Below are 23,675 nucleotides of genomic sequence, written 5' to 3'. Positions count from 1 at the left end.
TCTTCATACAAATTAGCCACTGAGATGATCCACAAGTTCAATCATCACCCTGTGAAGCAACTTCATACCTCTTGGTTTTATGACTTACATAGACTCCCAAAAACTAGGTCAGATAAAGAGGGCTACTGAACATTTGCTGAAGAAGAGATCATGATGTAAAGCAAGAGTTCTAGAAGTGAAAATGTAATAAAGAAAAGTATCATAAAAAAAATTTTTTTAAGACATTTTGCAGTTCTTTTTCCTTTCTCATTTAAACTCAAAAAAATTTCCGAAAGGGAAAAAGCAAATTTTTTCATTTCTTACAGCACTTACTATTAAATTTATAAGTGGTGTGGATGATCCCTACTAATTCTGATCTGATTGTTGATGATGAATCGCTAGCCTGTGATGGAGTTTCATTATAATTCCCTTCTAGAGGACTCTCTGAAAGAATACGTAATATAAAATTTTAAATATAGTATAGTATGTATTACTACACCTGAAAAAAACCTTAAAGCTTATTGTAAATAAAATTAATGAAAACCATAAAATTTTATGCAATTTTTGTTTCATAGATACAGACTAAGTAGTTTTTCTCACTGAGGCATTATGACTAGCTTGTGAGAACAGATCACATTTAGAATTACCACTTGAAAGTTAAAAAGTAATACGTTGAACCAATGGAACAGAAATTTTTATAAATACCTAACACCTAAATACATGAATGACAAGCCTATTACTATTCCTTGTGTGAAACTATTGTCTAGTAGAAAGGAGAGACAATCAGCTCTCTAGCTGCCAATTCCACAAAACTAGATATCACTGTCAATAGTACATAATTACAACTCAACACTAAAAGTGATGTTGCAATAATATTGCTCATATCTTCATTTTTCTCCTGTCTCGAAAGCTGGATAACTAAAGACATCATCTCAGATTAAGCACTGAAGTTTGAAATGCAATTTACTATTGACTGAAAAACAATGTTCCAAATCACATTCTACGTCACTCTCACAAGCCCCTGAAAAACCAGTCTGGTCCACCAAAACGCACCAAACAGATCACTATGCACTTTTTTGGTGCAGGTTATGTTCTAGTATGCCTTGAATGCCCATAGATCAATGACCATCTTAACCCTTAAACGCCTATTGGACATATTAAACATCAACGAAAATTGTCTGTTGGGTGCTTAATTGACGTATGGTACATTGACGCAAAAAAGTTTTTTAAAAATTCGCAGAAAAATAATTATAGGCCTACTTGGCGAAAAATTTTGAATCGGGCACCTTGAGGGATGCTGGGAGTTCACGGATCAAGCTGTTGTTTTGTTTACAAGCATTACCCAGGCGCGCATGGGCGAATTTCTTTCTTCTTGCACTAAAAAGCATCAGTGACACATCTCAGAAATTATTTTGTCACTTTGACGTAATTTTTGCACCATTTTATGTTAGCCGTTACATATGGTTTTATATATGAAAATGTGTGCAATTTCATGTAGAATACAACAAAAAAAAAACCCGTGGTTGTAGCTTTTATCAGTTTTGAAATATTTTCATATAAATAATGAGAATTGCCAAAATTTCAACCTTCGGTCAACTTTGACTAGACCGAAATGGTCGAAAAACGCAATTGTAAGCTAAAAATCTTATATTCTAGTAATATTCAATCATTTACCTTCATTTTGCAACAAATCTAGCACAATATATCAATTTATGGTGAATTTTTGAGAAAACTTTTTCCTGATGTCCGCGCTGTACCTCTGCCGAAAAAATCAGAAATTCTTTCATCCGATTGTCGTAATGTTTGCACCATTTTATATTAGCTGTTACATAAATTTTTATATATGAAAATATGCGCAATTTCATGTCGAATACAACAAAAAATAACCCATGGTTGTAGCTTTTATCAGTTTTGAAATATTTTCATATAAATCACAATGTGCCAAAATTTCAACCTTCGGTCAACGTTGACTCAACCGAAATGGTAAAAAACGCAATTGTAAGCTGACACTCTTACATTCTAGTAATATTTGATCATTTAACTTTATTTTGCAACAAATTGTAAGTCCCTAGAACAATATTTCGATTTATGGTGAATTTTTGAAAAAAACTTTTTCCTTACGTCCGTGCGGTAACTCTTCCGAAAAAATCAGACATTTTTTCATCGGATTGTCGTAATGTTTGCACAGTTTTATATTAGCCATTACATAACGTTTTACATAAGAAAATGTGTGCAATTTCATGTAGAATACAACAAAAAACAACCCATGGTTGTAGCTTTTATCAGTTATGAAATATTTTTATATAAATCATGATAAGTGCCAAAATTTCAACCTTCGGTCAACGTTGACTCAACTGAAATGGTCGAAAAACGCAATTGTAAGCTAAAACTCTTGTATTCTAGTAATATTCAATCATTTACCTTCATTTTGCAACAAATTGGAAGTCTCTAGCACAATATTTTGATTTATGGTGAAATTTTGAAAAAACTATTTCCTTACATCCGCACAGTAACTGCCGAAAAAATCAGAAATTCTTTTGTCCGATTGTCGTAATGTTTGCATCATTTTATGTTAGTCATTACATAAAGTTTTTTATATGAAAATGTGTGCAATTTCATGTAGAATACAACAAAAACAACCCATGGTTGTAGCTTTTAACAGTTTTGAAATATTTTCATATAAATCATGATAAGTGCCAAAATTTCAACCTATGGTCAACTTTGACTCAACCAAAATGGTCGAAAAACGGAATTGTAAGCTAAAACTCTTACATTCTAGTAATATTCAATCATTTACCTTCATTTTGCAACAAATTAGAAGTCTCTAGCACAATATTTCGATTTATGGTGAATTTTTGAAAAAAAACTTTTTCCTTACGTCCACGCAGTAACTGCCGAAAAAATCAGAAATTCTTTTGTCCAATTGTCGTAATGTTTGCACCGTTTTATATTAGCCATTACATAAAGTTTTATGTATGAAAATGTGTACAATTTCATGTAGAATACAACAAAAAATAACTCATGGTTATAGCTTTTATCAGTTCTGAAATATTTTCATATAAATCACGATAAATAGAAAAAATTTGACCTTCGGTCAAGTTTAACTCAACCAAAATGGTCAAAAACTGCAATTGTAAGCTACAACACTTACAGTTTAGTAATATTCAATCAATTACCTTCAATTTGCAACAAACGGGAAGTCTCTAGCACAATATTTCGATTTATGGTGAATTTTTTAAAACAACTTTTTTTTTACATTTGAGCATTACGAATTCATGCATCATATTGTGATAATATTTTCTCCGAGTTGCTTTGATCGTTTTACAATTTGTTATATACCAAAATCATCGCAATTTAGTGTATGATACAACGAGAAAATAATTAACTCATTAGCTTTAACCGTTTTGCTCACAGCGCGATTTGTATACAATTATATATGAAATTTTTTTCTGCATTGTCATATATTCCAATATTTATATATGATAATGATATTTTTTTTCATTTCTGATGGTCGCATACTAAACTTCAGGCAATGAAAAAAAAAAAGGAGTAAAAAATGAACTCTTAATCTTGAAAACTAAGCGTGCTGAGATTTTTTTAATAAAACTTTTTTTTTTTTCCCACTTTGGCACTCACTCCTGAACGCTGCCAGCATACGGGAAACACTCAGAAATACCGGCTTGGCGTTTAAGGGTTAATATGATCTCCATAATCCTAATACAATAGTTCGAGAGTTTTGGAATATATTTCTTCCAACATTTGCATTGCCCAGAGCTTTCATATGACTGCATGCAAACCAAGGATACTAACCATATCATTCTGACACTAATTTACGGCGAAGATCCTCAGACTATCATCAAGAAGCTAAGCAATAAATTGAGACAAAGCAGTGGTACCAGTATGCAATGCATCTTCTCAATACCACAAAAAATATAAAAATGTTTATTAGTACAGACATACAGTATATCTCAGAAACAGAATGCAGCAAAAGACAGCTGGCATTACCAACATGGTGCATTGTCAATTTGAGCAACACACATGACAACAAATATGGATGAAAGTATCACTACTTTACCAGAATTTTACCAAGAGCAAAGTTATGATTGCTGTCTAACTGGACTTTTTGCTTGTTTCAAATACATCAGGAATCCCCTGACTGAATATGGAATCTAATTCCACTTCTCCAATGAAGTTCATACAAAGGAAAGACAACAAATGAGGCAATGACGCATTTACCAGAGACCAGTGTTTTGCCATAAAGACAAGAAAAGGAAATCCACTTGTACTGAATTCAAGGGTAATAAAAAGACATTTTATTAACCTGATGTAGTTAAAATTGCCATTCTGCTTTGCTAAAAAACATGATAGCTACTGATGCTCACACTGGCAGGATATATGGCAGGAATGAATGTATGTAAAATCACAATTTTTGAAGTACATAGTATTTTTCCTAACTATACAAACCTGAGGTCCTTTACATAAAGAATTACTATCAGCGCCAGCTGGACTGGTTGTAAGATTTAATGACAAGGTAGTTCGGCAGTAACTGCTTGTCTGATAGTCGGGAGTCCCGCCTGACTGGATGTAAACATTCCACTTTGCTTTAGGCCCAAGAACAGAGTGAGGGGTGGCATGAGGTGGGCCTATATGTAAAGGACCTCAGGTTTGTAGTTAGAAAAATACAATTTACTTCAAAAATTGTGATTTGTTCTGACACGTTATACGAACCATCGGTCCTTTATATAAGGAAGACTTTATATAAGGAAGACTCACTTATTGGTGGAAAGAATCTGAGTCTTGTGAACAGACTGGTGTTCGCCCAACCTGGGTTCCCTTCCTGGTCGTAAGAGCAAAGGGGGGGAACCTAGCCTCTGTCCAACTGATCAGCGGCCAGACCTCTGGACCAATTCATAAGGGGGGGCATGCGTACCTCTTATGAATAGCAAGCAAGAACTTATGTCATAAGTAAAAAGCCAAATATATAAAGCATTGGGTTTGTTTCTTACTGTTGCCTGCTTTCCCCCTTGTTAGGGAAGGGACAGATAAGCGCTTCTATCCCTAATTAAAGAGATAGAATGGAACTCAGTTACGTAGCTTACCTGCATCGTCGTCCTGTCCAGCATGTGACAACCGCTACCCTCTGCCCGCAGGGAGAGGGAAGAAAAGAGAAGGAAGAGGAGCCAGTCACACTCTCATTCATTCTCCATTCATGTGATATCACGAGGGCGAGATGCAACCTTGTCCTGTTAAAGGAGCTGGGTAAGTTACACAACTTGTTGAGCAGCCACCACAGGTCCCAAGGAAAAAGTGTCCAAGGACCTATGGGCAATATCCCGAAGGTAGAAGGAGGTGAAGGTGGTCTGGTTGGACCACACCCCTGCCTTCAGCAACTGACAAGTTCTTGCAGAATGCAAGGGTTGGACCAATACCTCTGACTTTGTGGGCTCTTGGACGATGTAAATTTCCTGATCACCTCACAAAGCCAGAAACAGTGTTCTTGGACACTTCTTTCTTGGTCACCCTGGTGCTACCGAAGAGGCGTCGACACTCAGGCCTGAAGTGTTGAGTTTTCTTCAGATAGCGCCGTAGCACTCTAACAGGACAAAGAAGCATCTCTTTGGTATCATTACCAGTAAATTCCTCTATGGAGGGGATTGTGAAGGACTCGAACCTGGCATCAGGGACCGAAAGGTTCTGAGTCTTCGCTACGAAATCCGGGATGAAATCAAGCGTAACTGATCCCCAGCCCCTCGAGTATTTGACATCGAAGGAAAGACCATGAAGTTCTCCTACTCTCTTCGCTGATGCCAGGGCCAGCAGAAAGATGGTCTTGAAAATTTATATTATTTGAGATGAATCTTACCTACTGTTAAATTTGGCTGATTCCCACATTAAGAAGAGGATGGTGGGTAGTGCAGCTAGACAAAATTCTGCTTAGCCATTCGAGCTAAAGGTTTCTTGTACGAAACCCAAAATAGTCTCACCTGATCTGGAATCCTTGGTGGATTTTACTACCACCAGAAGTTAAGATTCCATTCAGGGAGCAAGGCTCTCATACATATGCAGCAAAGAGCAACCTTGCAGAGAAAACCGCTTTGATTCAGCCAGCATGAAACGCAAGTGGTATGAGGGACCCCTGTGCCTGGGTCCAAAAGCCCTATCAAATGACAGTCACTTAAAATAAATACCTTTACGATATAAAGATATGCTCCTATACAAAATTTGTACCTTAAAACCCGGGATTTAAACAAAAGAGCTTAAAGAATTGCTCTTTTTTCGGTTCAGAAAAAGACTACCCACTACTAGTAGCGGATTAAGGACTTTACTGTTTTCAAACACAATTCTGTAAACTGCAGGTAGTGATCGGGTAAAAAAGCGAATTGTTTCTTCTACTGTGTCACATCAATCCTACTCTTGAGCGACAAATTGACTAACACTAAATGAAGTTGCAACTGCTGCTCACATTATGAATCTTTACCTTCAATAAAGGTAGAAGATATAGAGCTAGTTCTCATGCACTAGCCTATCCAATACATCACAGAGGACCTTGTGTATCTTAACAGTTTCTAAAAAATCACAACACAAAAGGTTAACTTTGCCTCTTCCAGGTTTTCTAAAGCGACAAAACAAAAATTAACTTTGTCTTCAAGCTTAACCATTGGCAAAGACAGCTACTATGAGATTCAGGGCCTCTGTAACACGGTTTTTTCCCCATAACTTTTTATCTATGCATTTCATAAATATAACGCTTATTCAGAATACATATTATATCTACACATAAATTTTGACTGTATTCTGCATTATGTAGGTTGAATAAATTTGGTACTTATAATGTAAAAGTGACTTTTTTTGAAGACGGGCCAACTTACTCAGAGAAAAGGTTTCGAACGCACTCGTTACGTAACTTATGACAGCATTTCTTTCCTCTTTCTCGATGGATGATTGGCTATACGTAACGAAGGCTAAACCTCTGGCAACAATGACATACAAATTTAAATACAAGCAAAGCAGTACACCTTTATGAACTCTGGAACCTCTCCACTGATAATTATCATAATAAACAAACCAACAAAATATGTTAATAAATACAAAAACACTTCGATTATTAGTCTAACTCCCAAAATAGGTTTCTTAAGAAATTACAGTCTACTTTATAGGTCACAATCAAATTGACAAGATGTACGGAATAGTTGGTAATTTTCAAAAACATAGTAGACAAGCTTGATTTGATAACTGCTATATCCAATGTCAAACAATCTTTATTTATTGGCTGTCTACCTATTTACTGAAAAAAAAAGCCGGTACCGTATATTGGCTTTAAACCTTCACCAATAATTACCGTCAGAATGATGACTTCATGAGGCTTCACCCACTTTCGCGTTGTTATAAATCAGGATAACACTGAAGGCTACCATGGGCATTGTTGGATTAGAAAATTTAACTTCTGGCTATAAAAATGATATTGTTAAGATACAATAAAGTTTTGTACATACTTACCTGGCAGATATATACTTAGCTATAGACTCGGTCGTCCCGACAGAATTTCAAAACTCGCGGCACACGCGACAGGTAGGTCAGGTGATCCACCATTCCCGCCGCTGGGTGGCGGGGTCTGGAACTATTCCCGTTTTCTAAGCCATAATTTCTCTTCCACCTGTCTCCTGAGGGGAGGATGGGGTGGGGCCATTAATCTTATTATATCTGCCAGGTAAGTATGTACAAAACTTTATTGTATCTTAACAATATCATTTTTGTACATGAAACTTACCCAGCAGATATATACTTAGCTGACTGGCACCCTTGGTGGCGGGCAAGAGACAGCTAAAAACAAAATAATACTTAAACTAAATACCTTAAAAAACAGGGAAAAAACAACCTATGTTCTTGGATAAAAATAATCATAGTTCCCTACCTGATTGGGCTGAAGACTTCATGACTACTGTCGATGAGTCTGCCTGCCTCAAGAGTTTCAACGAGGAATGAACCTATGGTTGAATAACTCTTTGGATCGTGTCAATGGGGGCTAGCCCGCTTACGCGACAGAGCCTATACTGGATCGTACCAATGGGGGCTGACCCACTTACATAGTAGAGCCTTGACCTTTTGTCATATCAATGGAGACTCGCCCTCTTACATGACAGAGTTAAGGTTATTAAAAAATCACAAAGAGCACTGAAGCCAATCCCGATCACCTGACCATGTTAGTATTGTTATAATCTATGAATTGCAAGAGGGTTCCCTATTCCCTCTGACAATTAACCAATAAAAAACAACCACCAATAAAAAGTAATTTAAACACTAAACTAAATTAGGAAGGATTAGCCTCAGCCCCTTCTCCCAGCACTGAATTCGCCGAAACATACGCTCCCAGAGCAAAGCACTTTTCGTATGAAATTTTAACGTCTCTTAGGTAATTCGAGGCGAACACAGAATTATTCATCTCCCAAAAACGTCGGACTCTATAAGAGCCTGAAGAGACCATGTTTTGTGAAATGCCATAGACGTAGCTATGGCTCTCACTTCATGAGCTCTCACTCTAGAGAAACCTTGAGATGCTCTTCATCGCACTTAAGGTGAGCTTCCCTTATTACATCTTTTATGAAGTATGTAAGGGCGTTCTTAGAAATCGATCTTTTCGGATCTCTTACAGAGCACCAAAGACTTTCTTCTGTACCTCTCCAGCAACTTCTTCTTCTCCAGGTAGAACTTGAGTGCCCTGACTGGACACAAAGTCTTCTAGTTCTCTCCCTGTTAATGAAGATAGTCCTCTTATCTCAAAGCTTCTTGGCCAAGGCTTTGAGGGGTTTTCATTTTTTGCTAGAAAAAATGGTTTAAAGGAGCAAATCGCTGAATCCTTCTTAAAACCCACTTTACCTTCCAAAGCTTGCAACTCGCTAATTCTCTTGGCTGTTGCTAACGCAAAGAGGAATAATGACTTTCTCGTTAAGTCTCTAAACAAAGCTGCGTGAGACGGTACAAATTTTTCCGACATTAGGAACTTGAGGACCACATCCAAGTTCCAGCTAGGCTTCATGATTACATGGTCTTTCGTGGTTTCGAAAGACCTTATAAGGTCATGTAGATCTTTATTATTCGTCAGATCTATTCCTCTATGTCGAAAAACTGAGGCCAGCATACTTCTGTAACCCTTCACTGTTGAAACTGCCAGGTTACAGTCTTTTCTCAAATATAGGAGAAAATCTGCGATTTCAGTTACAGAGGTACTGGAAGAGGATATTTTCTTTCCCTTACACCATCTTCTAAACAACTCCCACTTCGACTGATATACTTTAGAGGTGGAGACTCTTCTGGCTCTTGCAATAGCCTTCGCCACTTCTCGTGAAAAGCCCCTTGCTCTGACAAGTCCTTCGACAGTCTGAAGGCAGTCAGACTTAGAGCGGGGAGGTTTTTGTGAAACCTGTCGAAGTGGGGTTGTTTGAGAAGATCGTTCCTTAGTGGAAGCGATCTTGGAAAATCTACTAACCACTCCAGCACCTCTGTGAACCAATCGAGAGCTGGCCAGAAGGGAGCGATGAGGGTCATTCTTGTTCCTTCCGAGCAAGCGAACTTCCTCAATACTTCCCCTACTATCTTGAAAGGAGGGAAGGCGTATGCGTCCAAGCCCATCCAATCTAGCAGAAAGCTGTCTACTGCTACTGCTTGTGGATCCGAGATCGGGGAGCAATAGGTCTCTAATCTGTGATTCTTGTTGGTCGCGAACAGGTCTATATTGGGCCTTCCCCACAGATGCCAAAGTTGTTGGCAAATCTGAGGATTGAGAGTCCATTCCGTGGGTAGGACTTGTTCTTTTCTGCTCAACAGATCTGCCCGGACATTTTTCTCTCCCTGCACAAACCTTGTGAGAAGAGAGATCTTCCTTTCCTGAGCCCAAATCAGCAGATCCTTTGCTGATTCGTACAGGGAAAAGGAATGCGTCCCCCCTTGTTTCTTTATATAAGCGAGGGCTGTTATGTTGTCCGAGTGAATCTGAATCCCCAGACCTGAGACCTGTTCCTCGAAATGAACTAAAGCTAGATGAATGGCTGTTAGTTCTTTCTTGTTTATGTGCCAGGACACTTGTTCTCCTTCCCAAGTGCCTGACACTTCTTCCGAACCTAGGGTCGCTCCCCACCCTGAATCTGTAGGCGTTCTGCAAAATAACGCTAGGCGAGAGTTCTGTAAGCGAAGGGAGATTCCCTTGCTTAGTTTCTGTGGATCTAACCCACCAACGGATATTCTCCTTGATCCCTTTCAGATTGGAAATGTATCTCCTAGATTGTTGGACTTCCAATCCCACTTCTCCTTCAGATAAAATTGAAGGGGTTGTAGGTGTAGTCTTCCTAAGGAAACGAACTGTTCCATCGAGGAGAGGGTCCCCAGTAAGCTCATCCATTCCCTCGCGGAACAATGTTCTTTCCTTAAGAAGACTGCCACCTTTTCTAAGCAGCGTTCTCTCCTTTCCTGCGAAGGATACACTAGAAAATCCCGAAAATCCATCTGAATCCCCAGATAGACAATACTCTGCTGGGGAGTCAGCATGGATTTCTCGCGATTGACTAAAAGTCCTAGGGACTTTGTCAAATTTAGAGTAACTAATAGGTCCTCCAGACATTTTTTCTCCGATTGGGCTCTTATTAGCCAATCGTCCAGATATAACGAGATCCTGTCCCTTCCAGATGTAGCCAATAAGCTACATTCTTCATGATGTCCGTGAAGACTTGAGGGGCAGTCGAAAGTCCGAAGCACATCGCTCGGAACTGGAACACTTTCCCTTGGAACATGAATCTCAGATATTTCCTTGCTGCCGGATGAATTGGCACATGGAAATACGCATCCTGAAGGTCCAGGGACACCATCCAGTCCCCTGGACGAAGAGCAGATAGAACAGAGGAAGACGTCTCCATTGAAAATTTCTTCTTCAAGACAAAGAAATTCAGGGCACTGACGTCTAGAACCGGTCTCCATCCCCCCGATGCTTTCGGTACCAGGAATAGCCGATTGTAAAATCCTGGAGACTGGAGATCTTGAACCAGTTCTACCGCTTCCTTGGAAATCATCTGTTCCACTGCTTGCAAAATAGCAAGGCTTTCGGACCGGATCCGAGTATCTTGCAGTCAACTCCCTTGGAGTTGTCGTCAAGGGAGGATTTTCCCTGAAAGGGGATCAAGTATCCTTTTTCAGGATAGAGAGGGACCAAGAGTCCGCTCCCATTTCTGCGAGCCCAGACTTTTGCAAAGTGGAGTAGTCTGGCGCCTACTTTCGTCTGAGGACTCCCTGCTCATCTAGACTTCCCGAAGGACCTTCTAGATGGTCTACTCCTTCTATCTGGTCTGCGACCTCTAAGAGGGGCTCTAGAGAGGAGGCACCTCGAAGGGCTGTACAAAAGAGGGTCTCTCTTTTTTCTCTATAGGCACTGCCGGCCTAAACTTCTTGGCTGAGTGCGTGAGGAGATCCTGAGTTGCCTTCTCCGTAAGAGATTTAGAAACCTCTCTAACAGTCTCCTGTGGAAACAGATGCGGGGATAACGGTGCAAAAAGAAGAGATGTTCTTTGCAAAGGTGATACGGCTCTTGCTAGAAAAGAGCTAAAGACCGATCTCTTCTTTAAGACTCCCGTTCCAAAAAGAGAGGCAACTTCTACGGAACCGTCCATGACCGCTCTGTCCAAGCAAGCCAGGACGCTTGAAAGTTCCTCCATGGAAACAAAGTCAGTGTCCTGAGCTCTCTTAGCTAACGCTCCCAAAGAGCCCAGTCCATAAAATTGAAGACTTCTAGGGTTTTAAAGAGGCCTTTAGAAGGTGGTCTAGCTCACACATGCCCCATGTTGCCTTAGCAGACAGCAAAGACTTCCTCCTGAAGTTCCACTAAGGAAGCAAAATCCGCATCTGCGGAAGAAAGGGAAGGCCCCTAACCCCATAGGTTCTTTGTCTCGTACCACCGTTCCTGGTTTGCCTGTTAACTTGGAAGGAGGGCAGGAAAAAACTGTCTTGCCCGCTTCCCTTCTGGAAGTCAACCACTCTGAAAAGGTCTTTAAGGCCTTTTTCATACAAAGAGCAGGGCGCATCTTGACGAAGGAAGACGACTTGAGAGCTTTTGTGCTAGACATCAAAGATCCTGGTGAAGGAGGGTCAGCAGGATGAAGGGAGTCTCCGAACTCCTTTAGCAGCAAAAGTGAAAGTCTCTTGTAGTCAGAAACTGCTACATCTACTGGCTCGTCGTCTTCCGATAACTGTCCAACTGATCCACCGAAGGAGACCGTTTGGGAGTGATCTGGCTCTTCCCGGGAGAAGAACTCCTTTCCCGAGAAGGGGAGCGCTGAACATTAGCACTTCTATACGAAGAGTGAGGCTCCTGCCTGTCCGAAACACTCTTGCGCCTACTAGACTCTTGTTGTCTAGGTTCTTGCGGTTCGCCAGGTTCGCGGCGCTTGCTAGGCTCCTGGCGCCCTGATTCAGGGCGCTTGAAAAGATCCCCGCGTCCTGATTCATGACGCTTAACAGGCTCTTGGCGCCCTAACTCTTGACGCCTAACGTACTCCTGGCGTCCTGCCTCCTGGCGTCCTAACTCCTGGCGCCCTGACTCCTGGCGCCCTGACTCCTGGCGCCCTGACTCATGGCGTCCTGGCTCCTGGCGCCCTGACTCATGGCGTCCTGATTCCTGCCTTCTAGCAGAATCCTGACGTCCTGAATCCTGAGGTCTGAGAGGCTCTTGACGCCCTTTCTTGCGTCTTGCTGCCTCTTTGCGCCTGTCTGGCTCCTGGTCCTGCAGACCCAAAGGATCCTGATACTTAAATCGGTTTTCCGGTTCCTTGAACCTAAACCGATCGAGACTTCTGCTCGATTCGCGGCGTCTCAAAGGGCGCTTCGGAGAAGACAGCCTATAGGGCGAAAGAACTCTTCTCTCAGGAGAACAACTCCTATCGGACGAGTCTCTCGACGAAGGCGATAAACGCCCTGGAGATTGTGAGGGTTCTCTCCTATACGAAGAGGGGCGCTTAGCGGAACTCTTAACAGGGAGCAAAACATCTTTCCTCCTTGTCGAGTCCTTAGCAAAGGAGCCTACTAAAGAAGCTAACTGCTCTTGCAGATTAATCAAAAACTTCTTCGTAGGATCCTGAAGAGAAGGCTCCTCTTGTTTCGTCTTCTTAGGTCCCGAAGGTCAATCCTCGGGAAAACGCTCTGGGCTGGAATCAGCCGCGTCTCCTTTAGGCGCCTTCCAGGCTCTCTTCAAAGGGCGCGAAAGAGAGGCCGAACTCCATCCTCGTTTAGGAGAGGAAGAGTCTGAGGCCGAAAAACACTCCCTTAGGACGACCTTTTCTGCGGCAATCCGAGGCAGCCTGGGACTTTACAACAGGATCTGCCGAAGGGACGCCTGACCGTTGGGGATGTTCTGCATCCTCCCTGCGGCTTTCGACATTCCTCCTCCCCTGGTCCTGGGAGTTTGGAAGCGGTCTAGGCCTAGGAGCAATGAGGAACCGGTCAGACGCCCCCTCCACTGCACTGGGGACACTGCACGAGTCACTATCACCACTCTTACCTTGGTTTAGAGCTCGTAGCTGAGCTTGAAGTTTCTTGATAGAAGCTTTTACATTTTCCCTCTCTGAAGAAGAATCTTTGGATTCAGAACAGGGAGAAGCAGCTGAGGCTAAGGGAAAAACGTTAGTAGGAGAGTTAACTTCTTGTTCTAAAGAGCAAGATCTACTAGATGACCTAGCTGAAGCCTTTCTTACTCTATCTCTCTCAAGCTTCCTAACATATGACGATAACTCCTTCCATTCAAGCTCCGTAAGGTTCTCGCATTCAACACAGGTGTTATTAAAAGAACATTCATTCTCTCTGCATTTAGCGCAAATACTATGAGGATCTACTGCCGATTTAGGCAGCCTAACCTTGCAACCTTCCCTACTGCAAACTCTAAACATAGGTGAAGCCTTAGCGTCAGACATCGTGAAAGAGTAGTCAAAACCAAAGTCGAAAAACAGTCCACAATAAGCGTATGCCAAGCCAGAGAAAAAACAGAATACGTCACCAAAAAACCAATCCAAATTCTCGGCAAACGAGTAGAAATCCAAGATGGAGGAACGAACAATAGGTGTTGTCCGTTCAACCGACAGAGAAATTATGGCTCTTAGAAAGGATAGTTCCAGACCCCGCCCCTACCCCCCAGCGGCGGGAATGGGGGATCACCTGACCTACCTGTCGCGTGTGCCGCGAGTTTTGAAATTCTGTCGGGACGACCGAGTCTATAGCTAAGTATATATCTGCTGGGTAAGTTTCATGTACAAAAACTAATTTCTTGAGTAGTTGTAAGAAGTGCTAAATGATCCTCAAGGATCCCAGTAGTTGGCCTAAACGTTTAATTGTTCCGATACGTAATACAAACCCTCGGTCCTTTAACAATAGGAAGGTAACTAGCGGCAGCTGGGACGGTCGTAAGCTTCGAACAAGGGGAGAACGGTAGTTAACTGCTTGTCCGATCGTGCGCGGGAGAGGTGAAGAATCACTTTTGCATTCGGCCGCGGGTGTGAAGGACGTGTTCGTCATCGCTCTCTGCCCGCTTCATCGTCATATGCTTTGTTTATATTGTGTTTTCTACTAATCGTTTGTTTGACTTGAAAATGAAACTGTAAGTACACTGTTTTCATTTTCATTACTTAATTATGAGCCAACATGGAGCTATCGCCGTAGATGCGGCGATTTCCGCTCTTTTCATGAAATTGATACCCTTGAATTATGTCTCGGTGCCGAGGGCAGGCGCACTCGCGCCGAGTCATGTATTTTGGGCAAAAGTGTGTAATTGAAAAGATGTAGTTACTCTTTCATTATATTTTGCCCTGTGCGTTCGTTGCCGAGAGCGTGATTGCGCTCGGCACGAGCCTCTTATTTTTATGGATACAATGCATGAAAGTGGATTCGCAATGCAGTATTCTTTTCATTTAATTTATTAATTGCATCAAATTTAATTTTGGATCAATTTCCGCTCTTACCCGGGAATTGATCCTTATGATTTATTTTCTGTGAAAGTGAAATCGCAAGTGCAGTATTCTGTTTCATTTTCATATATTTTCTATGATAGCATCATATTATTATGGATCAAGTTTCCGCTCTTACCCGGGAATTGATCTTTCCCCCTTTAAGTTCTATGAAGTGAATTGCAAGTGCAGTATTCTGTTTCATTTTTCATATTACTTTCACTGCTGTGCGGGGGTAGAGGAAGCGAAGGTCTGCCAGGAAGTCGTCGGAAGCTCTCCCGCGACTCCCTTGGTATCCGATTCTTCGTCTTCTTTCCTGACCCCCGCTCAGCTTCCTCGTTTGTATTTTGTATTTGGGGTCTTCCTTGCGTTCGGGGTGGGGTGGGGCATGTCTCCCCCCCGTGCGTGAGGGAACCCCTCTTACTAATCTGTCTGTGCTACCGCAGGTGCTACATCCGTGGGAGACGACCTTGGACAGGTATGGACCACTGCGGCTGCAGGGCGTGCCTAGCATCCACGATCTGCTGCAGCGTCTAGCGAGGTCTGGGGCGGTGACCTTGGCACAGTCTACACTACAACCTCCATGGCCGCTTATGCTGCTTCCCCCCGCTGGTCTACACTCCCCATGCTGTGTCGGTGACGCCGTCTGCCGCTGCTAGGGCCGGTCGCCGCCGTACCGAAGGAGGGTATGCCGCCGCCGCCTGTGTTTTCTTGTTGCCTGCCCCAGACTTCCGCTGTTCCAGCAGCTCGCCCCTGGACCGGCCGCCAGTACCCAGGTTCCCGCTGGCTGCCGATGACTACGAGGCGATGGCTGGGCCTGCCGTACCTGCCGATGATGTTGTTCTGGGCCCAGCCGCTCGCGCCGCTCCTGTGAGGCGTGCTGTGCGTGACGCTCCTGCTGTTGCTGGTCCTACTGTTGCTGGTCCTGGTCCTGCTGTTGCTGGTCCTGCTGTTAATGTTCCTGCCGCTTCTGCCGTGCCTGTCCCTGCACACGTCGTGTCGCGTCATGGAAGTGCTGCCCCGGACTCAGGTCTTTCCGGACAGGTTCAGTCGGGGCGTGTTGCTTCGGCAATTGGCCCGGCTCCTCCGTGGATGGAAGACCTGACGTCCGTCCTGAGAGAGCTGACGAAGAAGAGGAAGGTGTCGTCGTCGTCTTCATCGTCTTCTTCGTCGTCTGCTGCCGCCTCTCCCCCTTCGACTTCTAAGGCTTCCAAGCCGAAGAAGAAGAAGGCTGCCTCCTCCCCCCCTAAGAAGGCTCCTTCGGGACCTTCGAAGGGCCCGTCTCACTCCGGCGTGACGGGGGGTTCTTCTGCTGGTCCTCCTACTCCTTCGGGAGCGGGGCCCGTCTCCCCTTCCGTAAGGAAGAGATAGACGGGGACCAGAGGAGTATTGGTTAGCACTGGTACTTCCTCGCCTGGTGCTAGCGGCAATGCCGCTACGCCAGGTTCCGGCTCGGTCTCTCGTTCGCGGGAGATCCCGAGTGTACGCTCTCCCTCGGGAGACCGTGCAGCCAAAGTTTCGGCGCCAGAGTTCGCTCGGCGCCAAGACCGCGGCACGGAGCAGAAGGCTGGTGAGAGCCGCTCAGGTGACTCTCACCAGGCCAGCGGCCGCTCTCGCAGCGACCAGCTGGTAACCCGGGTTTCCCCCCTAAGAAGACTCCTTCGGGAACTTCTAAGGGCTTGTTCCACGCCGTTGGACGGGGGGGTTCTTCTGCTGGTCCGTCCTGCTCTTTCGGGAACAGGGTCCGTCTCCTCTTCCACAAGGAAGAAGAAGACGGGGACCAGAGGCGTACCGAATACCACGGTACTTCCTAGCCTGGTGTTTGCGGGGCTGCCGCTACGCCAGGTTCCGGCTCGGTCTCTCGTTCGCGAGAAGTTCCGAGTATACGATCTCCCGCGGGAGAGCGTATAGCCAAAATTTTGGCGCCAGAGTTCGCTCGGCGCCAGGACCGCAGCACGGAGCAGAAGCTGGTGAGAGCCGCTCATGTGACTCTCGCCAGGCCAGCGGCCGCTCTTGCAGCGACCAGCTGGTAACCATGGTAGACGTGACGGTCTCTGACCAGCCATGGGCTGAGGCTGGGAATAGGTCCCCCCGACCATCGGTACCAGCCTTGGCTGGTACCAGCGGTTTGACGCGCCTTGAGGACGCTCACTGGTCTCACCGCGAAAACGAGCTCTGCAAGTCACCTGACCGCCGCTCCCACAGGGACTGCGCGGATAGGGCGACCAGCAGCTGCTCGTCTGACGCACGGGACCGGGGTCGACGTGCTCAGTCGAGCCGCTCGCCACAGGTGAGCGGCACGGCCAGGCCTGCAGATCGATCCCCACCGCGGGTTGGTGATCGGCTGCAGCCCCCCACCTACGCTGGTCCTGCCAGCGAGCGGGGGGGAGCGTCAGGTCTGTCTCTCCACTACCTTAAACTTCCTCGGGGTACGCCAGGAAGAGCGAGGTAGCTAGGAGTGATCGTGAGAGGTGCGCCGCTCACGATCCCGTCACGACGCCGCATGTGCCACGTATGGTCTTAGGACTAGCCAGGACGTACGCGCAAGTGATTGGAGGCGACCGTCAGGGGGGGGAGGGGGTAGCATCAGGTCTGTCTCTCCGATACCTTCAACTTCCTCGGCATACGCCGAGAAGAGCGAGGTATATAGGAGTGATCGTGAGAGATGCGCCGCTCACGATCCCGTCACGACGCCGCACGTGCCAGGTATGGTCTTAGGACCAGCCAGGACGTACGCGCAAGTGATTGGAGGCAACCGTCAGGGATCTGTTGCTGGTCCTTCTTCTGAAGGAGGAGGGTCTTGGGAACTGCTCTTGTTGGAGGGACTGGACGGTCCTACTCCTCAAGACGTTGTAACTTCCGAGATTCAGAGTAACTTTGCCCAGGTTATTGCACTGATTCGTCAGCACAACGACCTGGGGAGAGGATCGCCGCTCCACGGCTCAAGTCGTTCTCGAGCCCGAGTAGGGAACCAGACTGACGGTGGGCTTGCCGCGATAAGAGCTTCTCGACTCGGTTCTGAACCAGGAGAGCCTCTCGTCTCCGGACGAGAAGGCTCGCTCAGTCTAGCCGGTCGGGCAAGCTACTTCCCCTCCTTTGCGGCGACAGCGGCGTTTTTTTTTTTCGGAGTATTGCCCTCTCTTCTTCCCCCCCCTTCCGTCCTCCTGAGAGTTTCGATCTCGACGAGGACTGGAATGAGTCAGAGGACGGTTTTGGTCTCCTGTCAGGTGTCGATCAGCCCCACCCAGACGAAGTTCACAGTGGTGGCAGATGCTTACCTACAGCACGAGTTCGTGATCCTCCTCGGGGGGAGGGGGGTGGGAGGAAGGCCATCACCGCAAGGTGATGGCTGCTCCTACTCTCGTCTCCAAATGCTAGTGCCGCTGGAAGGGCGAGCAATATCCTTTTCCTTCCCCCTTACGGCTACGAGGGAAAGGGGTAGGATCCTACAGACTTCTCTGTAGGATCCCACGATTGGGGACTGCGCTACCGGGGGGACCTTCGGGTCCTACCTGACGTAACCCCGGTCGTGGAGGAGGGACCCTGCACCATCTCCGATTTCTACGGGAATCGAGAGGACAACCAACCGATATTCGTTTAACGAATCCGGTGGGGGTTTTGCTGGGCGCTTAGAATTCTGCAGAATTTCTAGCACACATGGCGAGACCACTGTCCAAGGGAGTTAGACGAGTATTCCCGATAATTGTTACCACGATAATCGGGGATCTCGCCGAATGCTCGAATTCCTGGAGTCTAGCGTTGGAAGAAGACTGTCGCCGAAGGAAGATATCTCACAGTGGCGGCCAGCCCTGGATTAGAGAGAACGGACGGGAATATCCAGTTTGGCTTGAATTTTCGTCTTCGTTATTCTGTGCACCATTGAAGCTTTCCTTCAGGGAAGACTTCTCCTTCTCTCTCTTTCTTAGAGATCGAAGGCGGTCGATCTCCAATCCTTATTTTGTTTTCTTGAAGGAAAAGAATTTAGGATAGAGATCGTTGTTCAGAATCCTACAAATATACTATGTATATTAACCTCGCGACATGATTCTGCTAAGCAGTTGAATGGTCCGAGGGGTAGGCGCATATCCTGGTTACTCTACGGATTGCGACGTAGACGAGAAGTATTCTAATTGAACTGCAACTCGGGGTTGCCTGCAACCTCCCTGGAGTTTCCAGTTTCAATTTTATATACTTATGGTGTTGTCACAACAACACCATTTAAGCTTTTATATTTACCGAAATTCGTTTCGCATAAATATAATTGCTCGAGCATATCTGTTTATGCTCGGTGGTTCTAGCCGAACGCATTCCTTCGTGGAAAGGATTACTTGGCAACTCAGGATGACGAGTCAGCGACAGCTACTGCGTATTGAATTGCCCGAGGCATTTCAGTACCAGCTGCCGCTTCGAGATGCATGGTTGGTTATGTCTTTCTCACCTGCTTTGATTGAATACCAACCGTATCTCTGCCCAACAATCACGGACTTAAGTCTCTGATTAACGGGGATTCTCGCATACATGAATGACCATCTACTGCTGTGACACTAGTATTCATCGTCTTCGGTATTGCGAGAATTTAAAACAGAGATATCTATTCGACTCTCATCTTTCTGTTTACCGCACGGTAACAGAATTCTGTAATAGTCTCTTGCTGCATCGTATCACGATAATGCGAATGATTTTTGCGGAATCTGATTTGTCCTTAAAATATCTCGTATTTGGAGGTGTGCAATTGTTCATTGTTCACCCCGGATTAGCAGATGTATTGAAAGACATCGCCTTACTCCACACCTGCCAGCTCTACTTCCAAACGTAGCCCATGAGAAAGCAGTTCTTCAGGCGGCTCTCCCGTGTTTCATTACTGAAGAACGCCCCGCTTTCATTGCACACACCGACAGCAATGAAATGGCGGTTAGCGTTTTCAGTCATTTGTAAGCACGGTTCAGAATCTTGAGATTCCTTCTCTCGATTCAGCTGGAAGACGTAGTGTTGCATTCATTGCCTACCTTCGTCTTCAACGTCACATAGTGTGTTCTCCTTAAGCTGAGATTCAATGTCTATGAGATTATCTTGCCATCAGGGACCTCGGTCTTTTGAAATCAATTGACTTTCGCCTTTTGAGCTTATGCATTAAGAGAATCATCACCGCGCCGTCCGGCATCGGTGACTAACAAATATATTATTTGTTTGGTCTCTCAGCATAACTCTTTAAAGGGCGAAGGTCACGTGACTTACCCGGATGCTTGGACAACCTTGCCTCACTACCGATTCCGAACCAGTCAGTCGGCAGCTGTCAGAGCGCCCGAGTCAGTTACGAACTATGCTGTGGACTTAGTTCGGTTGTTCCAGAGCAATCATTACTTCGTCTTAATAGCTTGTCAGTATGAGTACTGTACATAACCAAAGTCGAGAAGAGGGATAGGTCATACAACTATTCCCTTCTTTTCGTCTTAGGTAACTGCATGACTTTTCTTGCGAAGTCAAGCACAAGGGGATGGGGATTTGTGACGCTCGATTTCGTACCGATCTTCGTAGCGAAGACTCGGAACCCTTCGGTAACTGACGATTGGTTCGAGTCCTTCACAATACCCTCCCTAATGGACTTCACCGCCTCGCCTTATACGCCCAAGGCTATGCTGCTTTGTCCTGTGAAGGCGCGACGGAGCTGTCTGAAGAAACTCGACACCCAGGATGAGTGTGGACGCCTCTTCATCATTCTCTCGCGTTCCGCAAGAAACTTCTCCGTTGCGCAGGTAGTGAAGGCAGGGGCCTGGTCCAACCGGACCGCATGCACCTCCTTCTACCTTCGGGATATTGCCCACAGGTCCTTGGATCTTTTTCCTTGGGAACCGTGGTGGTTGCTCAACACGTTGTGTAGTTAACCCAGACCCTCGCAGGCTGAACAGCATCGAGTCCTGGTGTGACCGTAAGAATGGATGAGTGAATGAGAGTGTGACTGGCTCCTCTTCCCATCTTTTTCTCCCCTCTACCTCTGGGTAGAGGGACACGGTCGTCACCCTGCTGGGTAAGGACGAGATGTAGGTGAGCTACTCAATAGAGCACCATCCTATCCCTTTCAGTAGGGATAGGAGTAATATCCACCACTTCCTCCAACAAGGGGGAGGAAGTGGATGCCAACTTGAGACAAACCCATCATTTTATGATTGTCTCTTGCAAACAGGAACAAGTTCTTGCTTGCTGGTATGAAGAGATACGCTTGCCTCTCTCTTAGTACTTGGTCCAGAGGTCTGACCATTGATCCTGTGGTGCACACCCCGATCAATCGGACAGAGGTTTGGATCCCTCCCTTGCTCTTACGACCAGGGAGGCACTCCAGGGTTGGACGAACACCAGTCTGTTCACCAAAAAGACTCAGATTCCTCCCACCAATAAGTGAGTCTTCCTATTGTTAAAGGACCGAGGGTTTGTATTACGTATCGGAACAAATGACAATTTGTCGAAAATTGCATTTTTCCTAACTATACAAACCTGAGGTCCTTTACATATATCCCACCTCATGCCACCCTCACTCTGCAACTTTTTGCATGGGCCTAAAGCAAAAGTGATTCTTCACCTCTCGGGCGCGCGTCCGCACGATCGGACAAGCAGTTAACTACCGTTCTCCCCTTGTTCGAAGCTTACAACCGTCCCAGCTGCCGCTAGTTACCTTCCTATTGTTAAAGGACCTCAGGTTTGTATAGTTAGGAAGAATGCAATTTTCGACAAAATGATATTGTTATTTTACAATAAAGTTTTGTACATACTTACCTGGCAGACATATACTTAGCTGACGTCAGAGACGTAAGCTAAGTATATGTCTGACAGGAAAGTTCATGTACAAAATTGTCATTTCATTTATATTACTGCTATACTGTTGCGGCACTACTGCTACAGTAGTATTACTACGCTAGCACTGATTCCCCACCCACATCTAAGTATCGTTCCGCCATTCTTAAAGTCTTTGGGTTTCAGAGCCGATGAAGTTTCCGTCTGGTGGATGGGCAGGGCAACATGTCGTCAAAAGGTGTTTACCTTGCTTACGTAATCAATGTTTTCATACATTCAACTTACCTGTCAGATATATACATAGCTATCGACTCCGTCGTTCCCGACAGAATTTCAAATTTCGCGGCACTCGCTACAGGTAGGTCAGGTGATCTACCGCCCTGCTCTGGGTGGCAGGGCTGAGGAACTATTCCGTTTCTAATCATAATCTCTCTGTGCGCCGGCTGTATCAACATTGTTGTTACTTCCTCCTGACTAGAATTCGTTTTTCGCAAAGCTTTTGATCATCTCTCGCTGATATTTGGTGACGTACTTGGATCGTTGTTTGGCATTCGCTATCGTGGACTGTTTTTTGGACTTGGTTTTTGGAATTTGTGAATATGTCTGATTCTAGTGTTAGTTTCAGAGTGTGTGTGAATGAGGGCTGTAAGGTGAGGATTCCGAAAGCTTCGGTAGATCCTCACACTAGTTGTAGGGGGTGTAGAATGGTTGAATGTTCGATTGAGAATACGTGTAATGAGTGTAAGAATCTGAATGCACAAGAGTGGAAGAATCTAACTTCTTACTTGAAGAAGTTAGAGAGAGATAGAGAGAGGAAGGCGGATTATAAACCCGCAGTATGTCTGCCTCTCATGATTACTGTCTAGCTCTGTAGCTTCTTCCTATGATGATAATAACCATTCTGTTTCAGCCCGTTCACATCTTGCTAATCCCTCTAGTTCTGCCTTCGGAAATAGCAGAACTTAGAGCTTCCCTTCAGAAAATGCAGGAAAAAGTCGCAGCATTGGAAGGTAAGGAATGAATGTGGCAGTGATTTTAGTGTCCCCCCCCAGTGTAGTGGAGGGGGCGTCTGGTCGTCTCTGCGACGCTCCCAGTCCTAGACCTCTTCCAAGCTCCCTGGCCGGAGGAGAAGGAAAGTCGAAAGCCGTACGGGCGGGGGTTGTGGAGAATCCCCAACGAATCAGGCGTCCCCTTCGGCAGAATCGATCGTATCGACTGCCAAAGACCGCTATAGGAAAAGCATCCTTCGAGAGTGCTTTTCGTCGTCGAGTTCGCCTTCGCCGAGAAGAGGATGGAAGGAGTCGAATCTTTCCCGTCCTTTGAAGAGGAGTAAGAAAGAGCACGAGCTCAATTCGAGTCCCGAGCGCTGTTCTCAGAAGGAGGAGCACCTTCGGTAATAAAGAGGGCGAGAATACAGTCAGACTCTGGGTCTGGAAGAGATCCTAGAGCGCCTTCCAGATCTCCCTCTCCTAATGCGGAAGTCCCTCAACCAAGAAAATTTTGAAGAATATGCAAGAGCAATTAGCCTTGTTAGTAGGAACTCGTTATAAGGAGCCTACTCGTAAAGAAGGATGATAGGCTTCCTATTAAAAGATCTAAATACCTATCTCCTGCCAGGCGCGACGCATCCTTCAGGGGAGTTGTCGCACAGGCGGCCATCTCTGGGGGGGGCGGCGGTGCGCTAGACAGGAGAGAGGTAAGAAAGGAAGCTACTCCTGTCAAGAGTAGGGCGCCAACCAGAAGCCAGACTCCGAGTAGGCGCAACGAGCCAGTACAAGATTCAAGATCTTCAATCAAGCGCCAAGAGTTACCTGAAGAGGAAGATCCTGTTAGGAGTAGAGCACTTGTGAGACGGAAAGCGCCTACTAAACATCAGACACATGCTAAGGATCAAGAGTATTCGGAACGGCGTACTCCTACAAGACACCAGGAGTCGTCGGG

General features: G+C 45.3%; 1 protein-coding gene across 8 annotated transcripts in view; it reads right to left on the bottom strand.

The window, feature by feature from the left end:
- Positions 1-23,675, bottom strand: part of LOC135217298 (general transcription factor 3C polypeptide 5-like) — a 120,104-nt gene that overhangs the window by 22,821 nt on the left and 73,608 nt on the right. For all 8 annotated transcript variants that reach the window (XM_064253062.1, XM_064253063.1, XM_064253056.1 and 5 more), the window contains exon 4: positions 313-423. In XM_064253062.1, coding sequence (XP_064109132.1) covers positions 313-423 — 111 coding nt within the window. The remainder of the gene's footprint in view (positions 1-312; positions 424-23,675) is intronic.

The sequence above is a fragment of the Macrobrachium nipponense genome, chromosome 7 (genome assembly GCF_015104395.2).
Source record: "Macrobrachium nipponense isolate FS-2020 chromosome 7, ASM1510439v2, whole genome shotgun sequence".
Classification (NCBI taxonomy): domain Eukaryota; kingdom Metazoa; phylum Arthropoda; class Malacostraca; order Decapoda; family Palaemonidae; genus Macrobrachium; species Macrobrachium nipponense.
This window is presented reverse-complemented; position numbering and strand designations above follow the sequence as displayed.